This window comes from Amphiura filiformis, chromosome 14 (assembly GCF_039555335.1).
Source record: "Amphiura filiformis chromosome 14, Afil_fr2py, whole genome shotgun sequence".
In the NCBI taxonomy this organism is placed as follows: Eukaryota; Metazoa; Echinodermata; class Ophiuroidea; order Amphilepidida; family Amphiuridae; genus Amphiura; species Amphiura filiformis.
In genome coordinates, this window is record NC_092641.1 from 14,959,512 (window position 1) to 14,985,243 (window position 25,732).

General features: G+C 37.2%; 1 protein-coding gene across 1 annotated transcript; it reads left to right on the plus strand.

Moving 5' to 3' along the window:
* Window positions 1-3,087: 3,087 nt before the first annotated feature.
* Window positions 3,088-8,194, plus strand: LOC140168942 (uncharacterized). The gene is made up of 5 exons (XM_072192254.1): window positions 3,088-3,992; window positions 4,653-4,880; window positions 5,822-5,923; window positions 7,103-7,306; window positions 7,838-8,194. Exons 1-5 carry the CDS (start codon window positions 3,107-3,109, stop codon window positions 8,113-8,115), a joined length of 1,698 nt encoding a protein of 565 aa, XP_072048355.1. The 5' UTR covers window positions 3,088-3,106; the 3' UTR covers window positions 8,116-8,194.
* Window positions 8,195-25,732: the final 17,538 nt, after the last annotated feature.

Sequence of the window (25,732 nt, forward strand, 5' to 3'; positions counted from 1 at the left end):
AACAGATGAGAGAGAGCATTGGAAGTGAAAGAGAAGGGGGAGGAGAGCTCGAGATGAAGATATCGAATGTAGGGGAGAAGGAGGGGGAAAGGGATAATTTAGGGAAGAGGTGGTTATATAGGGAGGGGAGCCCCCTCTTAAAGAGGTATGGGTTGTGCTTCCCGGGGATAATAAACTAATTCATAATCAAATCATCTCCATGCATCGTTTATGTTTCATACAAACAAACAAATCCCCCACCCCGCCCCATCCTTCAATATACGCGCATGTATATGATTTCTAGGCCTAGAACTCGTGAGTGTAATATGCCACCTACCTTCGACAGAGAGCATCAACTGTCGTCCGCGGGATAGATTTCCGATATCAATCATGATAATAATTATGTTAGCACAATAGGCTGTTGTATACTTCTGGTTATATACCCTATACTGTGTCCTCCCAGCATAATAGTGTTATGATTGCAGAACAGATCAGCTCTACTTTTTAATCCCTTGATTTTTGGTTTCTGAACAAAAGAGAAACCAAAACTAAATATTTGAAATGAGGGAATGTAGTGATGTTTATCTTCACAATTATCTGGTCCATTTCAGCATTAAAATTACACATTCACGCGCGCGCATACGTCCTAGCAAAGACACTTTCTTATCACACTTGTTGGGATTTTGTAATTTTGCCCACTGATAATTAGATACTAAGACAGTGTCCAGCATCCATATTATCCAAAACAAAGTTACGCATACAATAAAAATTATATGGACAAGTTACTTTCAGGTCGGATGGGCTAATCTCTAAGGAGCAGCCTATCCTGCAGACTAGTTGCTTTTTGGCTGAATTTTACACACTGCCTGTGTTCGGGGCTATGTGCCGGTCGGAGTTTGTGTTTATTTGTTGTCTTGTTTAATTGTAGCCCATTAACTTACATGTATGATGCTGGGAAACGATTTAAGCATCGGTAATGATCTTCGGTACTTGTATACTCGCGTAACATTTGAGTGTGTGTATTCGCTGTAGAAGTGACGTAATAATCGGATTAACTACCATGGCAATAGATAAATACAATTTTTGACTATATCGCCTTGCTCTACACGGCCCACACGATACCTATGCATTGAACCATATCATACTGCTCACTCGCACCTGTAAGATGAGTTTTTTAAAAGAGCGGTGTTGTATTCAATCTATGATTATAGACATACACAGGTGATGAGTGCGACCTGCTTGGAGTGCAGGGCGATATAGTCAAAACTGTATTCATCTATTGCTATGGTAGTTAATCCAATTATTACGTCACTTCTACAGCGAATACACACAATCAATTATTACTCGTGTACACAGGCTGGGAAATAAGAAGCGCCGGACCAGGGGCTCCTTTTTTAAAAAACATAGCCCCTGGTTCACGGGGTTTTACAGGGAACCAGGGGCTATTTTCAACAAACCAGGGGCTATTTTAATTTGAAAGCACATAATTACTGATGTTCGACAATGTTGTGATAAATGCCTTAAGGGAGCACTACACCCATTGCATTTTTGGCGTTTTTTTGTGGCATTTTGTGAAGAAATGAGAAAAAAATGTGACAAAGTGGTATGCAAAATGAAGGGGCAAATCAGTATCAATGTAGCTTACATGCTTTTAAAGGTAGAAGCCAAAAAGAGGTACATAGTGATGTACCACTTTTTGGCTTCTACCTTTAAAACATCTAAGCTACATTGATACTGATGCCACCAATAGAGCGAGAAGATTTGCCCCTTCATTTTGCATACCACCTTGTCCAATTTTTTTCTCATTTCTTCACAAAATGCAAAAAAAAATGCAATGGGTGTAGTACCCCCTTAATAACCAGATGAATAGGCAGAGAATGCAAGAAATAACCTACATTCTATGAACAAAATACACAATTCTGATTAATAAACTAAATGACCATTAGATTAGGGCCAGAGGCCAGTTTGAACCAAATAGGAGGCCCCTGGTCACATGTATTTACTTAAGAACCAGGGGCCTTTTGGAGCTTTACCGGAGCCAAATGGCCCCTGGCCCCACTTAATTCCCAGCCTGCGTGTACACAAGTACAGAAGATAATTACCGATGCTTAATCGTTTCCTAGCATTATACAGGTAAATTATTTAATGGGGCTACAATTAAACAAGACAACAAATAAACACAAACTCCGATTTAATCCGATTAATTGCGTCACTTCTACAGCGAATTGTATACCTCGACTGCCTACATTAGTACCCAGTTCAGCCACCGCTTATCAGTTGGAGCTGGTGGCTTAATGGTGAGGGCATCCGTCTAATGATTGGAAGGTCGTGTTTTTCGAATCCTGCGCGGGCACATTTCCTTCCTTTTTTCAGGTTGGGTTGTATGCCGGTCAGAGTTCTTTCTTCCCATTAATTATATTCAGTTACCTCTAGTATCGAGCAATCGTTCTCCATTGTGTTTATTTGTTCACGTGTAGCTCAATAAATACTTTACTTGTACAATACTGGGGAAGTGATTTAGCATCAGTAATGATGTCATGTACTTTAATATGTACTTGCGTAATTTGTTATCGGTATTGTATACCTCCTTCAACTGCCTGCATGATTACCCAGTTTCAACCACCGTTTATCAGCGGGAGCTGGTGGCCTAATGTTGAGGGCATTTGTCTAGTGATCGGAAGGTTGTGGGTTCGAATATCACACCGGCACATTCCCTTGATTTTTCAGATTGGAGTGTGCTACGTCCGAACACTTTGGGTTGATCGACTGCTCTTTACAAAATATATGTACATGAACACTTACCCCTTAATTAATTACCCCCCCCACACACACACACACACACACACCCACACCCCAACCCACCCACCACACCCCCACCCACACACCCACCTCTTCTTTCTTTCTTTCTTTCTTTCTTTCTTTTTTTTTTCTTTCTTTCTGTCTTTCTTTCTTTAATTCACTCATCCATTCATCCATTTATTCATTCATTCATTCATTCAACATTCATATATTCATCATAATTAATTAATTAATCTATTTACTCATTTTAAATTGGTCTCTATACTGATAAATGATTGGTTTTTGTTCTTGTTTATTCAAAAGGTAACAACACTCCGATTAGATAGAAATGGCATCTAAATTTCAGAAATCACTGGATCTCCTAAGAGCTACTAATGATTACAGTACAGTGGATGTGGGTCGTGCTCTTGATTGCGTCCTCTTCTATAAAACCGGTGACATTGAATGTCAAAAGGAGGCCCGGAAGTATGGATTCGGACTGGGCGAACTTTTTGCCCGTATTCTGAAGTCACTCGGACATCAATTTACCGCGCCAGACAGTTCGCAAGGCACTCGTAATCTCACGAAGATTACATCTTTCTTCTGGAATTACACCGACAGTTGTTCTGACCTGGGAATCGAAGTGGGAATGTCTGGAGCAATCACGTGTATTATGACGATATTAACAAAGTTGGCTAAACAGCAAGAAGGCGGATGGAACACCAAGCAAGTCAATTCACTGATGGGCGTTCTTCACAATTCAATTCGGCCAGATGAATGCATTACAGCAAACCGTTCTATCTATCGTCAAGCAGGAGCCGTAAAAATTCTTCAGAATTGGATCCATTCTTCTGAGATGATCCTCAAAGTCAAGTCTTTGTTGATCTTGTCATACATCACCAATGAAGACGAGAGCGAAATTTTGGCCAAGAATGGCAAGGCGGTTGTGTTCTTGGTATCGAAGGTAAAGGAAGCTGTCGCGGCCAGCAACCACTACGCATACATTGGATCTACGTACTTTTCGGCAAATGAACTTTTGAAAGGTCTGTGCCAACTGATAATCCATGATACAAATAAGAAGATTGTGCTAGAGAATGGAGGCGTTCCCGTCATAACTCGCATGTTGATGTCGGATTTTTCTAATGAAGAGCGAATGCTGGCTATAAAGGCGTTATGGAGTCTTGCGTTTGATGAAGCGGTGAGGAAGAGTGTAGCGATCAGGGAGAGTGTAACTGGTGAGTAATAGTATCTAATAGAAGCGTGTTCGAGCTGGGGGGAATAATAATAATAATAATAATAATAATAATAATAATAATAATAATAATAATAATAATAATAATAATAGTAATAACGCTAATAATAATAATAATAATAATACGAATATTATTAATAATAAATAATAATAATAATAATAGTACTAATACTAATACTAATAATGATACTAATGATAATGATAATAATAATAATCATAATCATAATAATGATGATAATAATAATAATAATAATAATAATAATAATAATAATAATAATAATAATAATAATAATAATAATAATAATGATAATAATAATGATGATGAATCTCACTCCAGTTTAACATGCTTTGCAATATGTGACTCCTCGCCACAACTGAGCCCGGATGTCGCCAATCATCATTTTTGAGATATTCAACCAAAATATTCTGCTTGAAATTAGCTTTAAAATGATGTATATCATGTCTATAGTACTTGACATTTAAGTAGTGAAAAATCAATAAAACAGTCAATAAATCCTTTCTTTCCTATTGTGTATTGTTAAGTTCGATGGAGCATATCTCAATAGTGGCACTGGCGACATCCGGGCTCAGTTGTGGCGAGGAGTCACATATTGTTTTACATATTCCTTTTATTATTATACAGCACTTCGAAAGCTCACTCTCTCTAAAGATGAAAACTTGCGCTCCCTCAGCAAACGAGCTTTGTTTGAAATTGAAGGAGAAGACTCAAAACAAAGTGTTAGGAGTAACAGAGATGCCGGAGGTCACGTAATGATAAGTTATAACTGGGAGCATCAGAAAACAGCACTGAAAATACGAGACGAGCTCAAGAGAAGTGGCTATAAAGTATGGATTGATGTAGAAAAGATGCGTAAGTTTTTATAATAACCTTATCAGTGGCGGTGCCAAGGGGGCTTGACCCGTGGGAGAATCCTTCAATCCTAACCGCTATACAAAACTTGAACTTGGCCACCAAAATCAAAAGTCAAAATCATTGCAAAATCCATGACTTTTGAGCAAAGGTTGTCAAATTTAATGGACATTTTCAGTTTTATTCCTCCCGCTAAAATTCACTTTCCTCCCCAATACTCTCTTTGAAATATATGTGGGTGTCCCCACTGTATCGCTTTATCGTATCCAACTTTTTTATGCTTATTATTGGTAGCCAGTCACTCCTGAGGTTGAAAAGAAAATTGTTGCCTGTAATATCTGGCGTGGGCATATAAGAGAGTGTCCAGAAATGCCTTTGCGGGGGTGGGTGGTAATTTTCACGTATAAACCCTATTTAACCCCTCCCCATTTGCAAAGCAGAAACTGTTTTCGACCCCCCCCCATGGAACTATAATCTTTTTAGCTCCCTCATGTTAGGCCCGAAACCTGTTTGCTCCTCTCAACAACTTACCCCTGATCGTTACGGCACTGCCGAGGCAGACTCCAAAATATCAAAATATTTATGTGACAATATTATGATATGTTGCTTGTGTTTGACCAAAAGCAAGCTCAACTTGGTAAAAGACTTTTTATTAATTTCAATTGCAATTGAATTTTGTAGTGTAATCGCAAAAATTGGCCATTTTTATGCTTAAGCTTTTCTGAACCCTACTGCCTGTTGTACAAAAACCTTTATGATCCTCCCCTTCTTTAGAGGACCAAACTTTTTAGAGGTCCAAAAATGTATGAACCCTTCTAACTGTTCCCGCCAAGGTATTTCTGATCACTCCTTAATGTTTTAAGAGCGATCTGATTTCTGAATCATTTTGTTATTTGAGAAAACAGAACAATTGATAAATGTTCGCATTTATTTTGATCCAGAGGGAGACACTCTAGAGTGCATGGCTAAAGCTGTGAAGCAAGCAGATGTGATACTGATGTGTATGTCTCAGCACTATTATGCAAGTACAAGCTGTCGTCAAGGTAAATAAGTTAAACTAGTTGAGAACTTCTATGAACTGTTACAAAGTTTATGACGCTGTGTAATGAAGTATCCATCCTGGAATGAATAAAGTCGTAAAATTGTGTTTTTGTGCAATAACTATCAGAGGTGACCCGTGAAAGTACGTCTAATTCAGGTAATATTGCGTACGTTAGCAGATGGTAGAATGGCACCTTATTAACCAATTGTCTTAGGGTATTTAAATAAAGAAACTTAATTTAATGCCCTCGTGACCAGATGGGCGCCGCCATTACAGCCTCTGGACAGAATGTCTGGAAAAGCGGGTGGTCTTCCTGTGTATTTCAATTGGAAATACGGGATGCATGTCCAAATTTTCTAGCAAATTTGTCTTTTTTTGCAACTTAGTAGTATTATTGTAAGAGTTTCCGTCGATAACTTTTTTCCGTCGGTAAAAACTTCCAAAATTTAGTTCTTGAAAACATACTAAAAAGTAGAATCTCCCAATGACATTTGTCACTGAACACTTGATGGTCTTGTAATGGCGGCACCCATGGGTCACGTGGGCATTAAATTTAGTGCCTTTTATTAAATGCCCTACGGTGACTGTTAACGCGATATTCTATGAAGCCATCCACACCACATTCTGTTCCTTACGTACCGAAATGGATTGGAATACTAACATGAAATTCCATAATGATGTGACCGAGTTGAGAGGGAATCAAGGTCATTAAAAGCTTTAATGCTCGATTTTTGGTCAACTTTTTTTTATTTGGTTATTCTTTGCCAAAATAATAAAATATTATTAGTAACAACCGTCATGGAAGTGTTCTGGTGATTTTTAAGCCAAGCGAATGAGGTGAAATGAACGAAAATTCATTTACTATCTTAGCCGCTTAACTGACGTTGTTCTATGGGAAATTTAAAATCATATTAATGCCTTTAATTCAAACTTGCCCTGTTGTCTTAAAAACACAATGAATTTTGCTTAATTCAATTAGGTAAGTTGGGAAATGTGTAAACATTACAAATATAAAAGTTCAAAAACAAAAAAAATCTGTATTAAAAGATCGTACATAATAAAAAAAAAATTAATGCAATATCATGTGATGCACTTTAAAAACATATTATTAAGATTAAATCGTTGTTTTGTACAAATAAACACACTACGCACATTATTTGTCACAAACTTGACTTTCCAGAGGCCAAGTATGCCGCAAAGAAAAAGAAGGCGATGATTCCTCTCATCGTAGAGCCTGGCTATGAACCTGATGGCTGGTTGGATATTCTCATCGAAGCAAACTTGTATTACAACGTCAGCTCAGATAAGGAGCTTCGAGCGAACTTGGCCGGAGTCAAGAAGGATATCGGTAGTCGAGGGAAGAGCAGCACGGATGTCGTCGATGGTATGTACATGTATAGCAATGACTTTGTATATGAATTTATGAAAGTATTAGAAGTTGTTACCTTCAGCCAGGAAAGTGATATCAATATTATTGATATCAATAGGTATGAGGTCCTACTACTTTCATCCTATCAAACAATAGAAATAAGTACATGTATAATAATTTCATACCCCAATGGGTCTTTGTGTATTTGTTATACAGTTCGAAATTCGAAGGTCGCCGTTTCGCATTCGGCCAGAGATGCACAGGGTGTTTGTCAATGTGTATGGCCGCTGACCGCTCTGGGGAAAGATTACAAATTTTGAAATATACAGCATTTTGTTCCAAAACCTGTCGCCCGGACCTGTCGGCATTTTATTGTAAATTTAGTTCTTTAAATTTGCGAGAAATTGCACCAATGTCATGTAAAGCTGGCTGCCGCACCTGTAACTTCGCAAAGACACTTTTATTGGAACTTTTAATTCACATCATTGGAAAACAATGTCCTATTAGTATGTTCTAATATAAACTATCATTGTTCACTCCATGCAGGGCCAATCAAACCGAAGCAAGCTGAGGTTCTTGGAGCTGCCGTATCCACGTCTGCATCCACGTGGTCATCTAATCGTGTTCAGAAATGGTTTGTAGAGATTGGATTGCCTCAACTGAAGACGAAATTGCACTTCTTTAAAGGGTCAGATCTACGAGACCTGTACAAAGATTGCCGCGATAACCCTGATGATTTCAAGCAAGCGTGCGAAGAAAGTGGGTTAAAGGGAAATCTTGATATCAGGCGACTTAGAGCAGGACTCCGAGAATTATTTGAGTAGGTTATGTACGATGAACCATCGAGTCTATAGTTTAAGTTATGAATTTTAGCGTGGTGGGTTTTAGTTAACAATGGTTGATAGGTGCATGCTTCATATTAGTTTCAAGTTTATTGTGTAATTTTAAGATCAAATACTATAACCAGTGGTAATACACGTGTTTTTCAAGCTCATGGATACTGGCTATAATAATGTCTTACAAATAGACATGCCTTCACAAAAGAAAAATTAAAACTACCATGAATTGGCTGAAGACACAATAACAATAATATTATTATCAACATTCGAGACGTGACAGTTACGTTATTTAGCTTGAAAATGTGTGTGGGGGTGGTCTTAAAATTAACAATTAGTTTAATTAATTAATTAATTAGCTAATTAATTACTGTTACACGAAAAATCACAATGTCTGTAAAATTCATCCGGTGAAAAAATATTAATCTTACTGTTAAATACCCCTTCCGGCTCTAAAACATTATTTTAAAATAATTTACTGGTACTTAAACTACAAGGGTTTACAATGTGCTGTAAAATTTACAGCGTTTTAATTTTAATTTTTTTACAGTATGGAGAATTCTGTTGGCAGAATCACTGCGCGAAATGTTACTGTAACATGCTATTTTGTTGTTTAAAATTTGTTGTTGTTTACTGTTAGTTCAGTAATTTAGACTATTATATTTACCCAGTAGTTTACGCTATATTATTTACAGTGAATGTGTATTATGGAAACTATCCCACAGTGTTACTGTATAAAGTCGTGCACCAATTCCTGTATAAAAATATCAGCCTTTCAACAATAAATGCTGTAAAATATACCGTTTTGTATCTAAAATAATTATACTATGCTACAAAAAAATCACCATGTGGTGTGAAATGCACAGCTGTTTCATTATATTTTTAAACCTATACTTTAGTACTGTATTGTGTGTAAAATTCACAGTCATTTGTATGATACTTTATCATGTTTTGTATAGCAATGTATAATATTATTATCTTGTTCACTTCGTTATTTTCTAAATATCCAAATGTAATATACAATGATATATATACTGCGCCAAAAAGGCATCCTTACACTTGAAAGATAATCACAATTTCAAAACTGAACCATATTGGGGTAATTTTTTTTAATAGATGCACTATCTAATCCTGCTCATTATAACACCACATTGAATCCATTGTGACCTCAAGAAGTAAAGTTACAAGCAATTGAATAGACGAAGGTCCAGTTTTAAAAGTGACAAACTTGCCTATACAATGCGTAAAAAGATTCCAACAAGCGCAACAAAGAGACAACACAGTTTCTTCAATGAAACTTTATATAAAGCAGTATGTATTTCAATTTTTACTTCTCTGTACTTTTCATAACTTCCATTTTATTTTCAGCTCTTTTGTTTCAGTTTTCTTTTGTTCCTGTTGCTTAAGGCACGCACAAATTAGGCATTTACCACTCTCAAACCAGATGTCTAGTCCGTGGAGTTTTGAATAGGCCAGTTTGTCACTTTTAAAACCTGACCTTTGTCTAATCAAATGCTTGTAACTTTGCTTGTTGAAGTCACATTGGATTCAATGGGGTGTCATGATGTGCCGGATTATATAGTGCATCTATTAAAAAAACAAATTTACCCCAATATTGTTCAGTTTATAATTTGTGATTATTTTTCCAAGTGTAAGGATACTTTTTGGAGCAGTATATTAGCCTTTAATACTTGTTGTTTGAAACATCAAACCGGAAATTGTTTTGGTGATCTGCTTGTTGTTGTTTTTTTATATAATTTTAGATAGATTCTTTGGACAGTTCACCTAAACATCCCGATTTTAAAACACCTTATTAAACAGCTTCTAGTATTACAATGGCGAAACAAAAATAAGGCATAAATAAATAGGTCTTTATTTATTATATCCTATACACAAAAGATTATTTAATAATATGCCTCAGAATATATTGTATCGTAGCTCATTATCATTGTATTGTAAACAGATAAATTAGATCATTACTGTAATTAGGGACCTGTTTACAATGTAAACGCTGTAAAGCTGTTTCTTTTTGAAAGAAAATAAAATAAAATGGTGACTTGAAATATATATTTCTTTGTGGTATTTCTCAATCAACAATCATAATGTCAAAAACGTAGTACCGCCGACAGGTATGCAATAACACCAGTCCGGGATCTTAAGGGCCCTTAAAAAAGCAAAGAAAAGAGTAATTTCTGCCAGTAGCATTTACCACACAAGGATGCTTAATAGAGAAGGAGAGCCAATAGATCACGTAACGCATTGTTCCTTTGATGCTGACTAGATTTGCCTACATACAAAGTAGTACCATTGTTTCGAACGAAATGATTCCGCAATTAAATTGGTAACTGGCCAGACAGCATATTAACGCTTTACCTTGCAGGTTACTGTCAATAAGTGATGAAGTATAAAGTCATATGTAAGTGCACCACTTGAGAAAGTGGTACCATTGTTCTCACGTATCCCAAAGGTGTGTTTGTGCGGGTTCCAAGAATATAAAGCAGGCTTTAGCTGTCAGTATACACTTCTTGATCACCCACTTGACTTCATGCGCTTCATTTAAATAAATTGAATGCCGCAGACTAATCATATTTGGTGCGACCATGGAAGTAAGAGACATGGAAGCTGGTCGATCCAACACCTATTGAATTATTTACGTAACATTCTATAGAGGGTACGTATCAAGCTATTGTGTTAACAATGTAGTCAGCGTGTCTTTGATGTGGATCAGACTTGCCGCCTTTATTGCCAGTTCGTTTATTTACAGGTTTATTATTACGAGCAAAAATCGTGTTTTTCTTGATTATGTTTCAAGTATGTTGTTTATTTTCGGAAAAAAGTGACAGGGATGTTAGATTTGTAATCCATAATTACAGAAATCCAATCAAAATATCGATCTCTACCCTATACTTACAGATTTTCTTAAACTTTTGAAATATTGGAAATCATGCATTTACTTCTAAACCGCTAATTAGCCGTAAAAATTGATATGCGCACTTGGCACATGCGTTACATTATAAAATTAATCTCGCATCTATTTGTGTGCCCGGGGATGCCCGAAATTGCTGTTGACCAAAATGTTCCAGAGTCGGGTTTTATTTTTACATTCTGCGTAAAATAAGTTGTATTTCATTCATTTTCTGTATTAAAACTGCTATCTGAGAGTCTAGCATATATAAATTTAATCGGTAGGTTTTCACATAATTACATACCTTCAATAAAATTGTATAAAATAAAATGATAGCATTCTGATCATTACGTAGGGATTTTATAAAATCTGTTTGTGTTCATAAAACTAGTCATGCACTGCGGTAATATAACACAGCCCATTGTCAGGACTTAGTACACGACCTCGTACTGCTATTGATTTTTAAGCGGGAACTTTGATTTTAGACATGGGGTCCTTTCATCTTTTCTGTTTCGGTTTCGGTTTCCGGTTTCGGTTTCGGATCTCATTGTTATTTTGAAGTGTTAGCATGGTACGTGTGAACAATCCTTTTATTCTAGTCTTTTGTTGACTACAGAAAAGTTGAACGAAGATAACTTCTGTTTCGGTTTCGGGAGTTATGTTAATTTCTGGCAGGAAAAAAAGTGAGATGAGAGGGTTGATGCTAATCTAGACAAAAGAAGTGTCTAAATTTTACGGTCGTAAATTCGCGATAAATTGTACGGCTTCAATTGACTTGCGTTGGGTGTATAGGTACTCCAGCCTAAGCGGGAGTACATTGTGAAAATTGCCCAACGTAGAAATATATACATTAACACGCGTAATCAGTGTTGCCAAGAATTACGTACTTGTTCGTGCAATCGCACAAAAATCGGTTACATTATGATTATGTAGCGATTAAACGGGGAATTGTTTTCGTCCCAAATACACCTTAAAACTTGGTAATATGCAACACCAGAGAAGTGCGTTGAAGTGAAACTAATAGGATTTCTTTCATTGAATTGGTAATCTGATAATTGCTTCAGGCAAAATTGCCAGACTCAAAATCTATTTTAAATGTATATTATATGAGAGAGTGGGGATGAGAGGAAAGGAGAGAGAGGAGAGAGAGGAGGAGAGGAGAGGAGAGGAGAGGAGAGGAGGAGGAGAGAGAGGAGAGAGAGGAGGAGGAGGAGAGGAGAGGAGAGGAGAGGAGAGGAGGAGGAGAGGAGAGGAGAGAGAGAGGAGAGGAGAGAGAGAGAGGGGCGAGCAGAGCAGGGGGGAGTTTATTTCGTTTATTTTGATTTTTTTTTTTTGATCATACGCCTACTGCTAAAACAGTGAGAGGGGGAGAAGGGTAAAGGAAATACAACATCCAATATAATTCAGATATCCACATAATTTAAAAGATGGCACAGGTGAGAGTTGGGGAGGGGGAGAGACAGGCAGACTAGAAAGAGAAGAAAGCGAGAGGAGAAGAGGCAGGGGTCCTTTTTCTTTAAAGTAAGAGTGAGTAAGATTGCCCACTTGAGACGCCAGTGTTGCATATAATTGACTTATCCAACCTTTATTGACAGACATAAGTGTGATTGACAGCACCTATTATTACCTCTTCAAATGAGAAGCATGATGCCCCAAACGTAACAATGAAGTCAACTTACACACCATCCTACTTAATCCCTTGCGTTTTCGTTTCTGAACAATAGAGCTCCCGAAACAGAAAACTTGAAACGAGGGATGGTACACGTTGACCATGCGTTGACTCAATTGTTCCCCTTCCACCTGTACTTCTTTTGTTCAGTATCGCGGCAAGTATGATACTCACTTTGATGTAGCATTTGACCAGCTTCCATGTCTCTTACTTCCATGGTGCGACAGATGATACTAACAGAAGTTGCATACTCTCATTGTGGGTCACTTATTAGAAAAAGTACGTTAGCCAAGGTTAGCCATTTTGTGCAATCACATAACTACGGGGTCAAAGTTTATACAGGGGTCAAATTTGAAAGTTGCTCAAATTTTGTTACATCTTATTTTAAAATATTCCTCAGGTCGTAACTATTCAGAAAATGTATGGCTTGACTTTTCTACGGTTTATCGTTCCGGAGTTATGAGCAAAAAGGTCGAAGGTAAACATGGATCAAAACAGAAAATTTCTTCCGATTTTGATTTAAAAGGTCTCAAATTGTTCGTCTTGTAATAGCAATCAAGAAAAAGAATACTTTGCCCTAACTATGACATTTGGTTACCTAGGAGGCACAGCAAAATACATGTAGTTGACAACCAATAGGACTTATTGGGTATTAACCCGTTTCACTACGTTACCTATGTAACAAACTCAGCTATTGCAAACTATTCCTTATTGAAATTGTTATAAAAAAAGGAACATTTTGAGACCTTTTTCATCAATATCGGAAGAATATCACCTTGTATCACCTTGGTCTCAATTGATTCGCCAATTTGAAAATGAGAATGTTAAGGCTGCCAGGTCCATATGTCTATAGTATACAAATATTGACTGCTATGAGGGGCACAGTTAAAATTATAGGCCCTCAGGTGATGTCAAAACCATGACTATGCCCGAAGCGAAGCTGAGGGCATAGTCATGGTTTTGACATCACTGAGGGCCTATAATTTTAAACTGTGCCCCGAATATTAAGCAGTCAATATTTGTTTTATATACCGAATAATATAGATTCTTCTCATTTGATTGGTTAAAAGATTTCCTGACTGACAAGGCCTTCAAGCTTTTAACTGCATAGGCCTTTAGGCTTAAATGCACACAGCATGACAGTGCATGCAAGAGCAAGGGTGCAGAATTTGGACCGATATCTACCGATGTCATAATCTAAAACAACCCTACCGTTTCTGTGCTAACATCACACACTGCCGAGTCTCCAGGTCGTAGTAATTTGTCTAAAAAGTGACATTTGGCAGGTATAAATCCTTGACATGTAACATTTTGTAAACAATCACTGCACTCACTAAGGCGGCCGGTGAAAGATCGTCGTCAAGCAAGGAGAGGTCAAATTCATTGCGAACTGTGACCGCGATAGTCTCAACACTCGTAATCAACGCCGGCCGTATAGTGGGTGCGCAATGTATACGAGCGATCTGTGTATTCGGGGTTGCGAATATCCAATTATTTTCCGGGCATAGAATCAATTATATACTTCATTCTTGTTCATTGATTGGTTAAAAGTGGATCACATGACCAAGAATAGTTCTACCATCAGTACTCCTATCCGTAAATAGTACCTCTAAGCCGTAAATAGTATTTTCAATGTCCCGGATGAGCCGTAAATAGTACCTCCAAGCCGTAAATAGTACTTTTGACCATGCCTTCCGCGTGCGCGCATTCGATGCGACGGAACAGTTCACGCACGCGAAACCGCCATAGCGTGATTTCGCGCTGCTGTAATTGGTTAGCCCGATTTTAGCCTATTCGATTTTTTTGAAGGGCAAAATATAGGTTGTGCTTAAATTGGTCGTGCTGTTCACTCAGGATAGAAGCTGGAGAGCAACGTCAAATAACCAATCTTTTAACCAATCAATGAACAAAGAACATATTAATGAAGTATATAAAACAAATATATACTGCCTTTATTCGAAGTTCTGGTTAAAACTATGGTCCCTCGTTGAGATCAATTAATACTATTTTCCTTCGGGGCTGCGCCCCTCAGGAAAATAGTACTATTGATCTCACCTCGGGCCCATAGTTTTAACCAGAACCTCTCATGGCAGTATATATTTGTATACTGTGCCCGGGGCACAGTTGTTGTATGACGTCATCTTGATAGAAAAAGGGGGCACAGCTATTTTAATGATCCACTTTTAACCAATCAGATGAGAGGAATCTATATATGAGGTAGGCCTATATAATATTGTATAGTGATAATATACAGTGATTTTATTCATGATGTAATAAATTGATCAAAATGAGAGATCCTATTTTTCTTGTTGAATTAGGAGTTCCAAATCGGTGTATTTCCGAAGATATCATCAAAAAACTGTCTCGTTATTGTCATTATTATGTTTTGATGAATACAAGTGTGCGAAAATATTGGATCCAACACATTTTAATGATAAAATTGGATGCTTTAGCCCAGTATTTATTGGTCTCGCTATGAGTTTTAAAATTCGTCTCGTCCAATATTTTAAAATTCATAGCTCGACCAATAAATATGGGCTCAATCGATCCAATTTTATATCAAACGTGGCATACCACAGTTAAGACTGGTTTTTTTTTTATGATTTCTTTGGAAATACGGATTTGGAACGCCAAATTTCAATATATCAATGTGAAAAATATAAGCTTTGACCATATGCCAAAATCTGTATTTTGATGGGGTAAAGTGGGGGATGAGGCTGTCAATAAGGTTACCCATCTTTAAGGTCGACAATATGCTTCCCTGGTCATGCTGGTAGGCGACATTACTGACGTTGGCCACAACTGCAGCTATATTCCTTTTGAGATTGGTTCAAGAGGTCGTATTAAAATTGAACTTGCCTCAACCGCCTCCTGCATGTAGCCAAGTCGCACATCATATAGGCCTACATGTACAAAGATCTGAAGAATAACATCTCCAAAATGGCGCTCACGCCTTCTTTTGCCATCTTTCAGGCAAGGCATGAAAAAGAGTGGAATATCAATATCCTCAGATAGCCTATCAGGGTGGCATGTCTGTCGCCTGTTGCTCAACGGGCTGGTTAACAATACTTTTTGTTTTAATACTTTGTGTGCGTGTAATATGTCTTTCGTTCTCCCATTCAGTGATCCCAGCAAAAAATGAAGAAAACAGCAGTATCGATGATGTTGAAGCCCCATTCAAATATAAGTACACCCTAGCTAATTTATATACTGTCAGTATATAAATCACAAATTCAAGTAAAATGCCTTATTTTGTCTTAAATACACAGCTCTTGGCTGAACTATACCAGGCTATGTTAGCACATCTATGACAATGCAATGGCAAAGGTACCAAAATCTGAATTTTGATGATTAATAGGATCGTCCGGATCAGCAAATCACTGAATGTGCCTTAGGCCCCAGTTGTCTTGGATGTTTGTTGATTTCTTTATTCCTTGTATGTTTGAATTGTTTGAATAAAGATGATTGAATAATATTTCACACCTGTCAATTGTACTTTCCACAACTATTTGGTGCAACCTTTACTTCTGTACAGGTATTATTATTAATTGCCTTGCTCCATGACACCACTCTATGCAGTTAGGGGGAGACAAAAGTCAAGGATCAATGCCCTTTCATCTTTTTCCCAAAAGACCTACAATTTGTAGGTCTTTTGGAGGAAACAATGTGTATCTTCAATACGAAAGGTCAAAATTTTCAAATGATGGCCGGCCTTTCCTCCCAGCTACATGCCCAATTAAGTACATATCATTAGATTTATTTATAAGTTTACTTCGAGGACTGTGAAATATAAAAAAATAAAAATATATATAATTATAGTATTATTGTATTATATCGCGAATTTTAAATTATCAAAATTATTTGATATCAGAAGGACATTCCTCGTATTCAGAATACAGTAAGATGTGTCTGATGTTCCCTCATGTCCCACAAAAAATATACTATGCAAACGTTGCTATCCGTTCCTTTAGAAACTTAAAAGGTAATGGCAAAAAGAGACAAAATATTCCACACTTTTGTCCATGACAGCATAAATGAAAATAAATTTTAAAGAATAATATTCAACGAATTTGACTTCTTCGTAATTCAATCATCATAAATATAATATAACAAATAGAAGGCATTCTTTCTGGTAGTAATGTATAGTCACGTAGCCTACTGGTTACCTTAGGCCCCGTATCCATAGGCTGTTCCCTTGCTCAAACAATCTCTTGAATGCGAGTGTAAAAGTTCAAAGTAAATAGTTGCATGCTTTCTGTTAATTTGCCAACAATTAATTTCTGCTTTTCTCATAAGTATAGTTGCATATTGCATATGCTATCGTCACCCACGAGCCCTGGTTTCTATTCTTTTGTCTTGTTTTATATACCGGTATTTTTCCACGAATAAGAAAACTTTCATTTTTGCACCCTCCTGCATGAGTCAGAACAGAGTCAGGGAAACCACGCAAATAGACTGTTGTGTCATGCTTGTCGCTGAAGCCACTATCCTCGTCTCACTGAGTAGTACATCAGGGTATTAAAGCCATAACGATTTTTGTACGATTTTTTTGGCATTATTTTGTAACGTTCACACATTTCTCAACGTACACTTAATTGGAATCAGCCAAATGTGTTGTGTTTCTAGGACAAACAGAGCAATTTTAAAGTTAATTGTTAAATAAGACATCCACGGAGCTTCCCCAGTTAAGTGTGTTTCTTAGTACATCGTACGATATCGGTCAAATTTTTATTCTGCTGTTGTTTGCCAAACATTTTGAAATAATATTAGTCAGGAACAGTAGCGTAGCCAGCGGTGGGGCAGGTGGGGCAGAGTGCCCCCCCCCGACAAAAAATTAAAGAAAAAGTGCCCCTCTGACAAAAAATGAAAGAGAAAATCAGGAGGGCAAAGGAAAAGAAAAGGGCAAGGAGCCCTTTTCTAGCAAAATTCAGGGCCAAAATAGTGTAAAATACAAAATTTTCCGCGCTACACGCGCACATTGTAACAATAGAGCCCTTTTCAGCCGGATAATGGGCGAAAATAGTGTAAAATACCATTTTTTTGCACATCATCCAAATAAGGCCTTTTTTTCGGGAAGCTCGAAGACATACAGTCTCTATGTATTGTATGATGCAACTGCAATTTTTTTCGTCTGTGCCCCCCGAAATTTTATTTTGCCCCCCTCGACCAAGAAAGCTGGCTACGCCCCTGGTCAGGAAGGTTTACTAGTCAAATTAATGAGGACAAAACCAACTTATTGTCTTGGCTGCTTCACTTTTAGAGGTGTTCTATGGGGGATTTAATGTGTTATTTTAAAAGACATTACTTTAAAATTGTTTTGTTGTCCTATAACATGCATGAGAAAAATTAATTTGGCTGAAGCCAGTTAGGTATCCCCGTTACTACTAAGTATTGTCGATGTTGTTAAATCAAACAAAATAAATAGACGTAGCCAAATTGGAAAGTAGATTAAATTTTTTTTAAATATAATTAATATTTCAAAAAAAAAAAAAAATTCTACAAATGTCAAGAAAATTAAAAAGTAAAAAGGCACAGATTTGACAAGATTAGACTAAGCAACCACAGTATACATACAATCATGAAAAAGGATAACAAAGGATAACAATATGCTTCCCTGGTCATGCTGGTAGGCGACATTACTGACGTTGGCCACAACTGCAGCTATATACCTTTTGAGATTGGTTCAAGAGGTCGTATTAAAATTAAACTTGCCTCAACCGCCTCCTGCATGTAGCCAAGTCGCACATCATATAGGCCTACATTAGACTAAGCAACCACAGTATACATACAATCATGAAAAAGGATAACAAAGGATAACAATATGCTTCCCTGGTCATGCTGGTAGGCGACATTACCACAGTATACATACAATCATGAAAAAGGATAACAAAGGGTACCAGTGGCTTGCATCTAAATTTAGAATTAATATTTTGCTTGTTTTGTTTATATGAATGAAATACAAAGGAGACAAATTCGTTGAATATCTTTCAAGTTTACTTTCGCTATAATACCATTTTAGTTGGGTCATTCCATACCATATCAAGGAGGGCCCCCACCTGACCCCATCAGATTTGCATTATATTTTAATCATATGCTATATTTAGCAACTATAACTACAAAAAACAATTAATCTGACAAGAAATGTGAATTTAGAGGGGCTAAACATGACAGTTTACAAAACATTCAAAACTTATTCGTATATTTAATAACCCCTTGACACGACGCGCAATTACGAACATTTTTTTTTACTTTTTGACAAATTGGGTATACAATTAGTGTGTATACAAGGTTTCAGACATTTCTCTTTCTTTATAAGGAAGTTACATCCCCCCAAAGATGAAATTTATTTAAAGGGCAGCTTTTGGGTCGAAATTTAGAACCCCCTACTCCAACTTTAAGGCCCGGTCACACTATGACGAATAAAGGTGAACGGCAAGCGACGTTAAGCTGCGAATTGCAATTTTGAATTTACCGTCACTCATCGTGGATTGCCGTTAGTTGTCTCTGACGAATCCGTTAGCGACCGCAGACGGCCGAAATTATTCGTCGCGTTCGTCGGCAAATTTTCAACATGTTGAAAATTTTGTGACGACAAAAAAGTAGTTGTGATTCCGTTCAAATTTCGTTGGAGACCGCAATTTGTAGCCCAGTCAAATTATGAAATCACAACTAATTGCAACAGAATCCATTTCACATGCGTCCATCTCCCACAAGCTTATGCAAACTTATCACAAGTCCCGGAAAAATTCGGTAAACGTCTTGAGGAACATAGGGCAGAGGCGGATAAGGTGTGTGTTAATGTTTTCGCACGAGAGCAAACAGAAAAGCCTCTCAATCAGCTGTCAACAAATCGGCCGTCACAGACCATGTTCTCGAAAAAGACTACATCCTTTGACTGGGAGGAGGCTACGATTTTAGGCAAAGAGGCAGACAACAAACGATAGATCAAAGAAGCAGTGAAAATCAGACAATAGGGCACCACCATGAACAGAGACGAAGGATAATACAACCTAACTCACTTGTTTGACGATCTCCAGAAGAAGAAACCAACTGACAACCGTTTTGTTGTATGCTAAAGAAATCTGACAGATCTCGAAACGTCCACAGTAAGTGCTGTTTTTATTGGACTAGAACTATGAAATTCGTCTCTATTTAATTGGTAAGTGTGACTACAGATATAGATGAATCCAACGATCCAAGTGATGGTCAGAATTTAGTCGGCCATGACTTGGTCCCCGGCGCACCAAACTGGTGTTGTGACTGCTTAAAATCAAAGTTATGTTGTATTGTGTTGTAAACTTTCATCATTCTATTGTTTACGTGTAACACGGGTGATGAAATGCAGTTTAAAATCCCCGCCAAGGACTCATTTCATATTTTAGGTTAGGATATACCCTACGGGGACCCAGCTATGGCTGCCACTGAGGTGTAGGAATGCGTGAAATTGGATTCGTCTATAGAGGTTGTGCATGAAGCTATTGATTGGCTCCAAACAAAGCATTTGAACCGGCTTCCATCACCGTAATCATGGCGCAGTGCAATCCATTCAATCAAATGTTGTCATCGTAGTGCATTTGTTATGTGTGTGAGACGAAGTACTGTCGCGGTAGATTTTTCTATGCTTGATATATAAGAAAATGTTAACACAATTCTTGACAGTTTACTTAATTGTTGTGGGCTAGCTAATAAGTTACAGTCCATATGCCTTCAAAGAAAGGAAATTGTTAACCAGACATATCTAATGTAGTCAATGTACTACTAGCCAGTAATATCTAGAATACGTCAAAGTGTACCTCTTCCCAGAAAGGAACAAATATATTCTCCAGTTGACTTGCTGAAGTCTGGTTTATGAAACAACACGTCTGTTAATGTAAGTGGAAACAGGAGGATCCAAGACATACCTGTTTTCCAGAAGAAATTATGTAAAAGTGAAAATAGCACAACTGTGCGAGGATTTATGCAAAGGATATAAAAGTCTTCAGTGGGCTTCGCTGAACAGTGATCTTTGCAGAACAAGTGAATCAGGATATACGTCAAGAACATTGACACCAGAACTTTCAAAATCAACAAAAAGAAGAAGGCTGCTGGCTAAGTAACTTTATTTAACACAGTGTAATTAAATGATTCTGACTGATTGCATGTATTTACGATGTTATCTCACAAGATTATTGATAAATCATACTTATCTTTTGATTAAAAGATTCAGATATTGTTAACTTAATCAAACAGTGTATAAATAATGTGCATTCGTGTTATTTGGGTAAAAGGTGATTTTATGGCTCGTAACACTGTCAACTTTCATGCATTGCGCGTAAGACTCACGCATTAGGCAGTGTCTACTTATGTTTATCAACTTCGGAAACGTGTACCGTGCACGTGTACCAGGTGTGTACGGGGCATCATTACGCTCGCGTAGATTTACATAAGCGAGAGTGCTGCGCCCAACACGTGGACCTTATCATATAAACAAACAGCTGTCTTCGGAAAATTTCAATTTGAAAATGTCTAAATCATCACGCAGTCACGCAGCAAAACACCAAATATTTTGTCCATAGGGGCTATGACCACTTAATAAAACTAACTAAATTTCAAGGTAATGCACAGTGTCGACACCCAGTGTTATAAATATAAAGTTAATACTCCGTTGGTGAGCGACGGGCGATTGGTATTTCACCGAACGCAAGAAAAGGAGGCCTACCATATCTGATTGGCTAGAAATCGATCGCTTGATCGCTCAGAGGTGTAGTACAAACTCAAAATGGAGACATGTATTCCATTCGATTGAAATCGATATCCTATTATTGACGCAGATAAAGAAAGTCGATAATGTACATTGTATTATAGATACAGCAGCTGGATCTTACACGGGTTCCTTTGTATAATTCATTTCTCAAACAGTTGAAAATATCATAATTTTTACTTTGGATTTCAAAATCTTTACTTATAAAATGCAGTAACATATATCCACAGCAAACAGCAAGGCCCCGCTAATTAGTGTATTGCTTTTCGAGTTAGTGTACTGGAAACAAAACCTGCGTTTTACCTGACAACAAATCGAATTTTCTATAATGGCAACACCATATGTGGTACTGATCATCATGCACAAATCAAGAATAACAACTATGCGGCAGGCTCTGTGTGACATCTCATATCATGTAAATGGTATGCTTAGTCTGAGTCGCTCGGCCTATCTCGAACAAAATCGCCATGTGTAGCTTTTGAAAAACGAGAGGATTCGCCGTACTATCACGGCAATTTTTGACACGAATATAGGGATGATGACGATGTGTAATGTAGATGTGTGTCATTTCGTATATGGCAGCTATAATACAAAATGATAATCAATTATCATTACTACATTTTGTGCACCCTTTATCGATTGTTTCTTCTCAGTTGCCGTGTCTATATTTTAAAGGGGAATTCGCTGTCAAAGTGACGTAATAATCGTAATAACTACCATAGAAATAGATGAATACAATGTTGGATCATATCGCCCTGCACTACAGCGTTCACGCGGTACGCGATATTTGTTTTAGTATAATTAAAATTCTACTCGGGTTCGAACCCACATCCTATGATCCACAGTCTAGTGGCTATACTGCTACCAGAAATGCGTTTTTCATCACACGTATTGATTACGGAATAAAGCGCATACACACGATATACTATATTACTTGTCTATTACTAATAAATAGGTATATGATCTTCGATCAATAATGACCCTTACCTCCGACTATGCGGTGCCTATGAATGTTTTTGTGTTTTTCGGTAAATAAAAAATATCGCACGCGGTACCAGAGAGTAGTTATTCTTGAGAGGGCACTCTATTCACGTGGTTTCTTTTCCAACGCTAAAAGATCACGAATTTTGGTGGCTTGCAAATGAAAAGTGTCCGCACTATCGATTGATTACGTAACTGTTATGAATAATTTATTAGGTTTTTCAATGCAATCGCCTCGACCCATTAATACATATTATCTGTATTATCAAAGTACTTGGAATAGCAATCCGGTGCGTTCACTGAACTACGCCCTATTACTGATGGAGTTTTAATGGCGTTTAATGGCGTTTCTCCTCTCCATACACAAATGAACAAATACAATAGATGAAGGTCAACACGTATGACCCCCTATGTAACATGTTATACGTGGTGTACAAAAACCTGAATATCATAAAGATCAGTATTCGTTTGTGCATATGAACTGCATATATACGTTGCTAAATATGACTCATTATGTATTATGACAAATATTGGTATTATGACAATACGGTATATACATTGTATATTAAACGACTAATAAAACCTACTATCATGGCGTCAAGTCAATGGTTCATCATATCCCGTATGTTTCTTAAAATTCATTCATATTTGAGACAAATTTATGTGCCCATTTTATAGGTGCACAGGTGGATCCGTGTTTTTTAATTTCAATTTCTTTTTAATGAAAAAAAAAGGTTTTCCACTGCACGGGGGCCACAAAAGTGATACTAATTTTAATGCTATATTTTCAAAATGAATACGTGTTCCCGGTTGGCTCTACAGCGATTTCACAGAAAAGGTATTTCTAGTACAATGCAGCGTCGGACTCTAGCTGAGAGCGTAGCCTAAGTCATTATAGACTCCAAGAATGGCTCTCCTTACACAAATGAACAAACACAACGGAGGGTAGTCTCTTCCGTGGCCAGCTTGATTTCGATGGAGCGAAACCAAATTGGCTGTGGAGGAGACGGGTCATTTTGCTATGCAAATTTTTCAGTGTCGTAGACCTGGCGGTACCTATGCACTGAACAATATCATGATGATCACTCGCACCTGTAAGATTAGTATCTTTGATAAGAGCGGTATTGTATTTAATCTATGATTGCAGACATACAAAGGTGATGAGTGCAACCTGCTTGTAGTGCAGAGGGATATAGGAAAAATTGTATTCATCTATTGCTATGGTAATTAATCCTATTTATTACAGCGAATACAGTAGGTACTTTTCCTAATAATTTTGTGTGTGCCCTGATCGTGAGCACTTTAACTTTTTCATGCGTTGAATTTATATGATTGTGTTCTAATGGTACAAAATATTTGACAAAAATTAACTGTTGCATTCCGTAACAATAAATTTAGCTTTTTCATTACACACTAACATTCAGTTGTCAGCTTTAAACATTGCTCTTGTACTTGATACCCTGATCTAATGATACCCTGTTTCATATTGAAAAATGATTTTAATATTGGAATTGTTTTACAAATTATGCCAATAATCATCATCCATTCAACATTCCATCATGGGCTAACGTCGTAGTTCCATATACATGACTGAATGATAGTTTAATGAACTCATGGCTTTCGATTTTTCTTTCATTTTTGTTTTCTTTTTCCAAATAATCCAACGGAGCTTCACTTCCATTAATTTCACACAATAGAATACCGATGGTTAGGTCACCGTCTGCCGATACTGGTGTTACTGATTGGTTGGGATGTGGCATTTAAAGACGTGCGGGTGTTTGTTGCTCCTCATTTGTTCCAAGTGATTTGATAGAATCGTTTTCCGTATTTGCCTGTGCTGCTTCATCAATCAGTCTTAACATTGTTGTTAATTAAGGTAGGTTTTCATATGTTTAGTTTTATAGAATTCTTCTATTCTTCGGCGCATATATAATATTTAGGCCTATGACATTTTCGTACTGTTTACGTCTTTTTCATGATTTTAGGGCGAATTTATTGAATTCCAAAATGTTAACTTGACCAGGATATTCATAATATGTGATGCGATCAAGCAAAATCAGTCGGAACTCGGAAATATTAATTTTGAGATATAGCCAAACAAAGGAAATATTTCTTTTTGTTTTCTATTGTTTTGGAAACTCTTTAATTGCTCATATCAATGGAGTTTTCTGCAAAATGCAACTTTGCAAATGTTTGTTACTATCCTATAAGAAACTGAAAATTTATTATTTCCGAGTTCCGACTGATTTTGCTTGATCGCATCACATATACGTTTCATTATCTGGGGGCGCGCCTCAACTTAAAGAAAGAGGATCAGATGCATGTTTTTGGCTTTAAAAAGTTTAACAAAAATATTGAAATTCAAGTGCTATTCCTAGTTTAGGTTATGACCTAGGTTTTTTTCCTGCCAACATTATATAGGCCTACTATAGTACTATTATAATAATTATTCCCAGCCCTTCCTTATCCCCAAAACAAAAAGGGTGCTTTGTAGCCACTTTGTTATTATCGACACTGATCCTCAAAAAGGTAAACGACTCAATGATTATGATTCCTATCATAAAAGTTTATCTGTGTTGATCATCAAATAAATGGAGGATTGAACTTTTGTTCACAACATATAAAGTTCCTCACCTTAAATTTTCGTTCGGTTGTTAAGACTACAAATTTCTTCAACAGGATGACCCAGTTCGTTGATCGATTTGACTTGTGACTCTATAGAACTAGGTAGAACTGGATCGTAGACTCTTGATAAGTTGAAGCGGCCTTATTCAAAGAAGACATGTTGGTTAGTCTTGATGCGAAGGGCCTCCTCGACTCCTCTTTCGAAGTACCATGGTTCTCTGTCGAGGATCTGCACTGTACTTTATATAGGTCCACATGATGTCCTGGAGACTCTATGTGTATGCATGGTATGTGTTGAGATACTTCGGATGAGGTTAAGCTATGCCGCTATTATATGCTCAAGGAATCATTTTAAGAGATCTCCCAGTCTCTCCTATGTATATGATTCCGTATGTATGATCCTGGCAAGGAATCAGATAAACATTTTTGTCCATTTTTTCTTTGGGCGCAACTAACAGTTTATGTAGTGCATGTAGTGTGCGCGTTGGCTTAAAACACACTCTTATTCCGCATGAGCTGATAATACGTTTTAAGGCATCAGAGATGCCATTGACATAAGGGATAACAACTTGTCCTTTGTTGGTGTTTCTATTGTCCTTTGGCAGTTTATTTTTGTTCTTAGGGCTTCAGTGATGTGCGACTTCTTTTCGCCACAATCTTCAGGATTAGTAATCACTGAGTATGC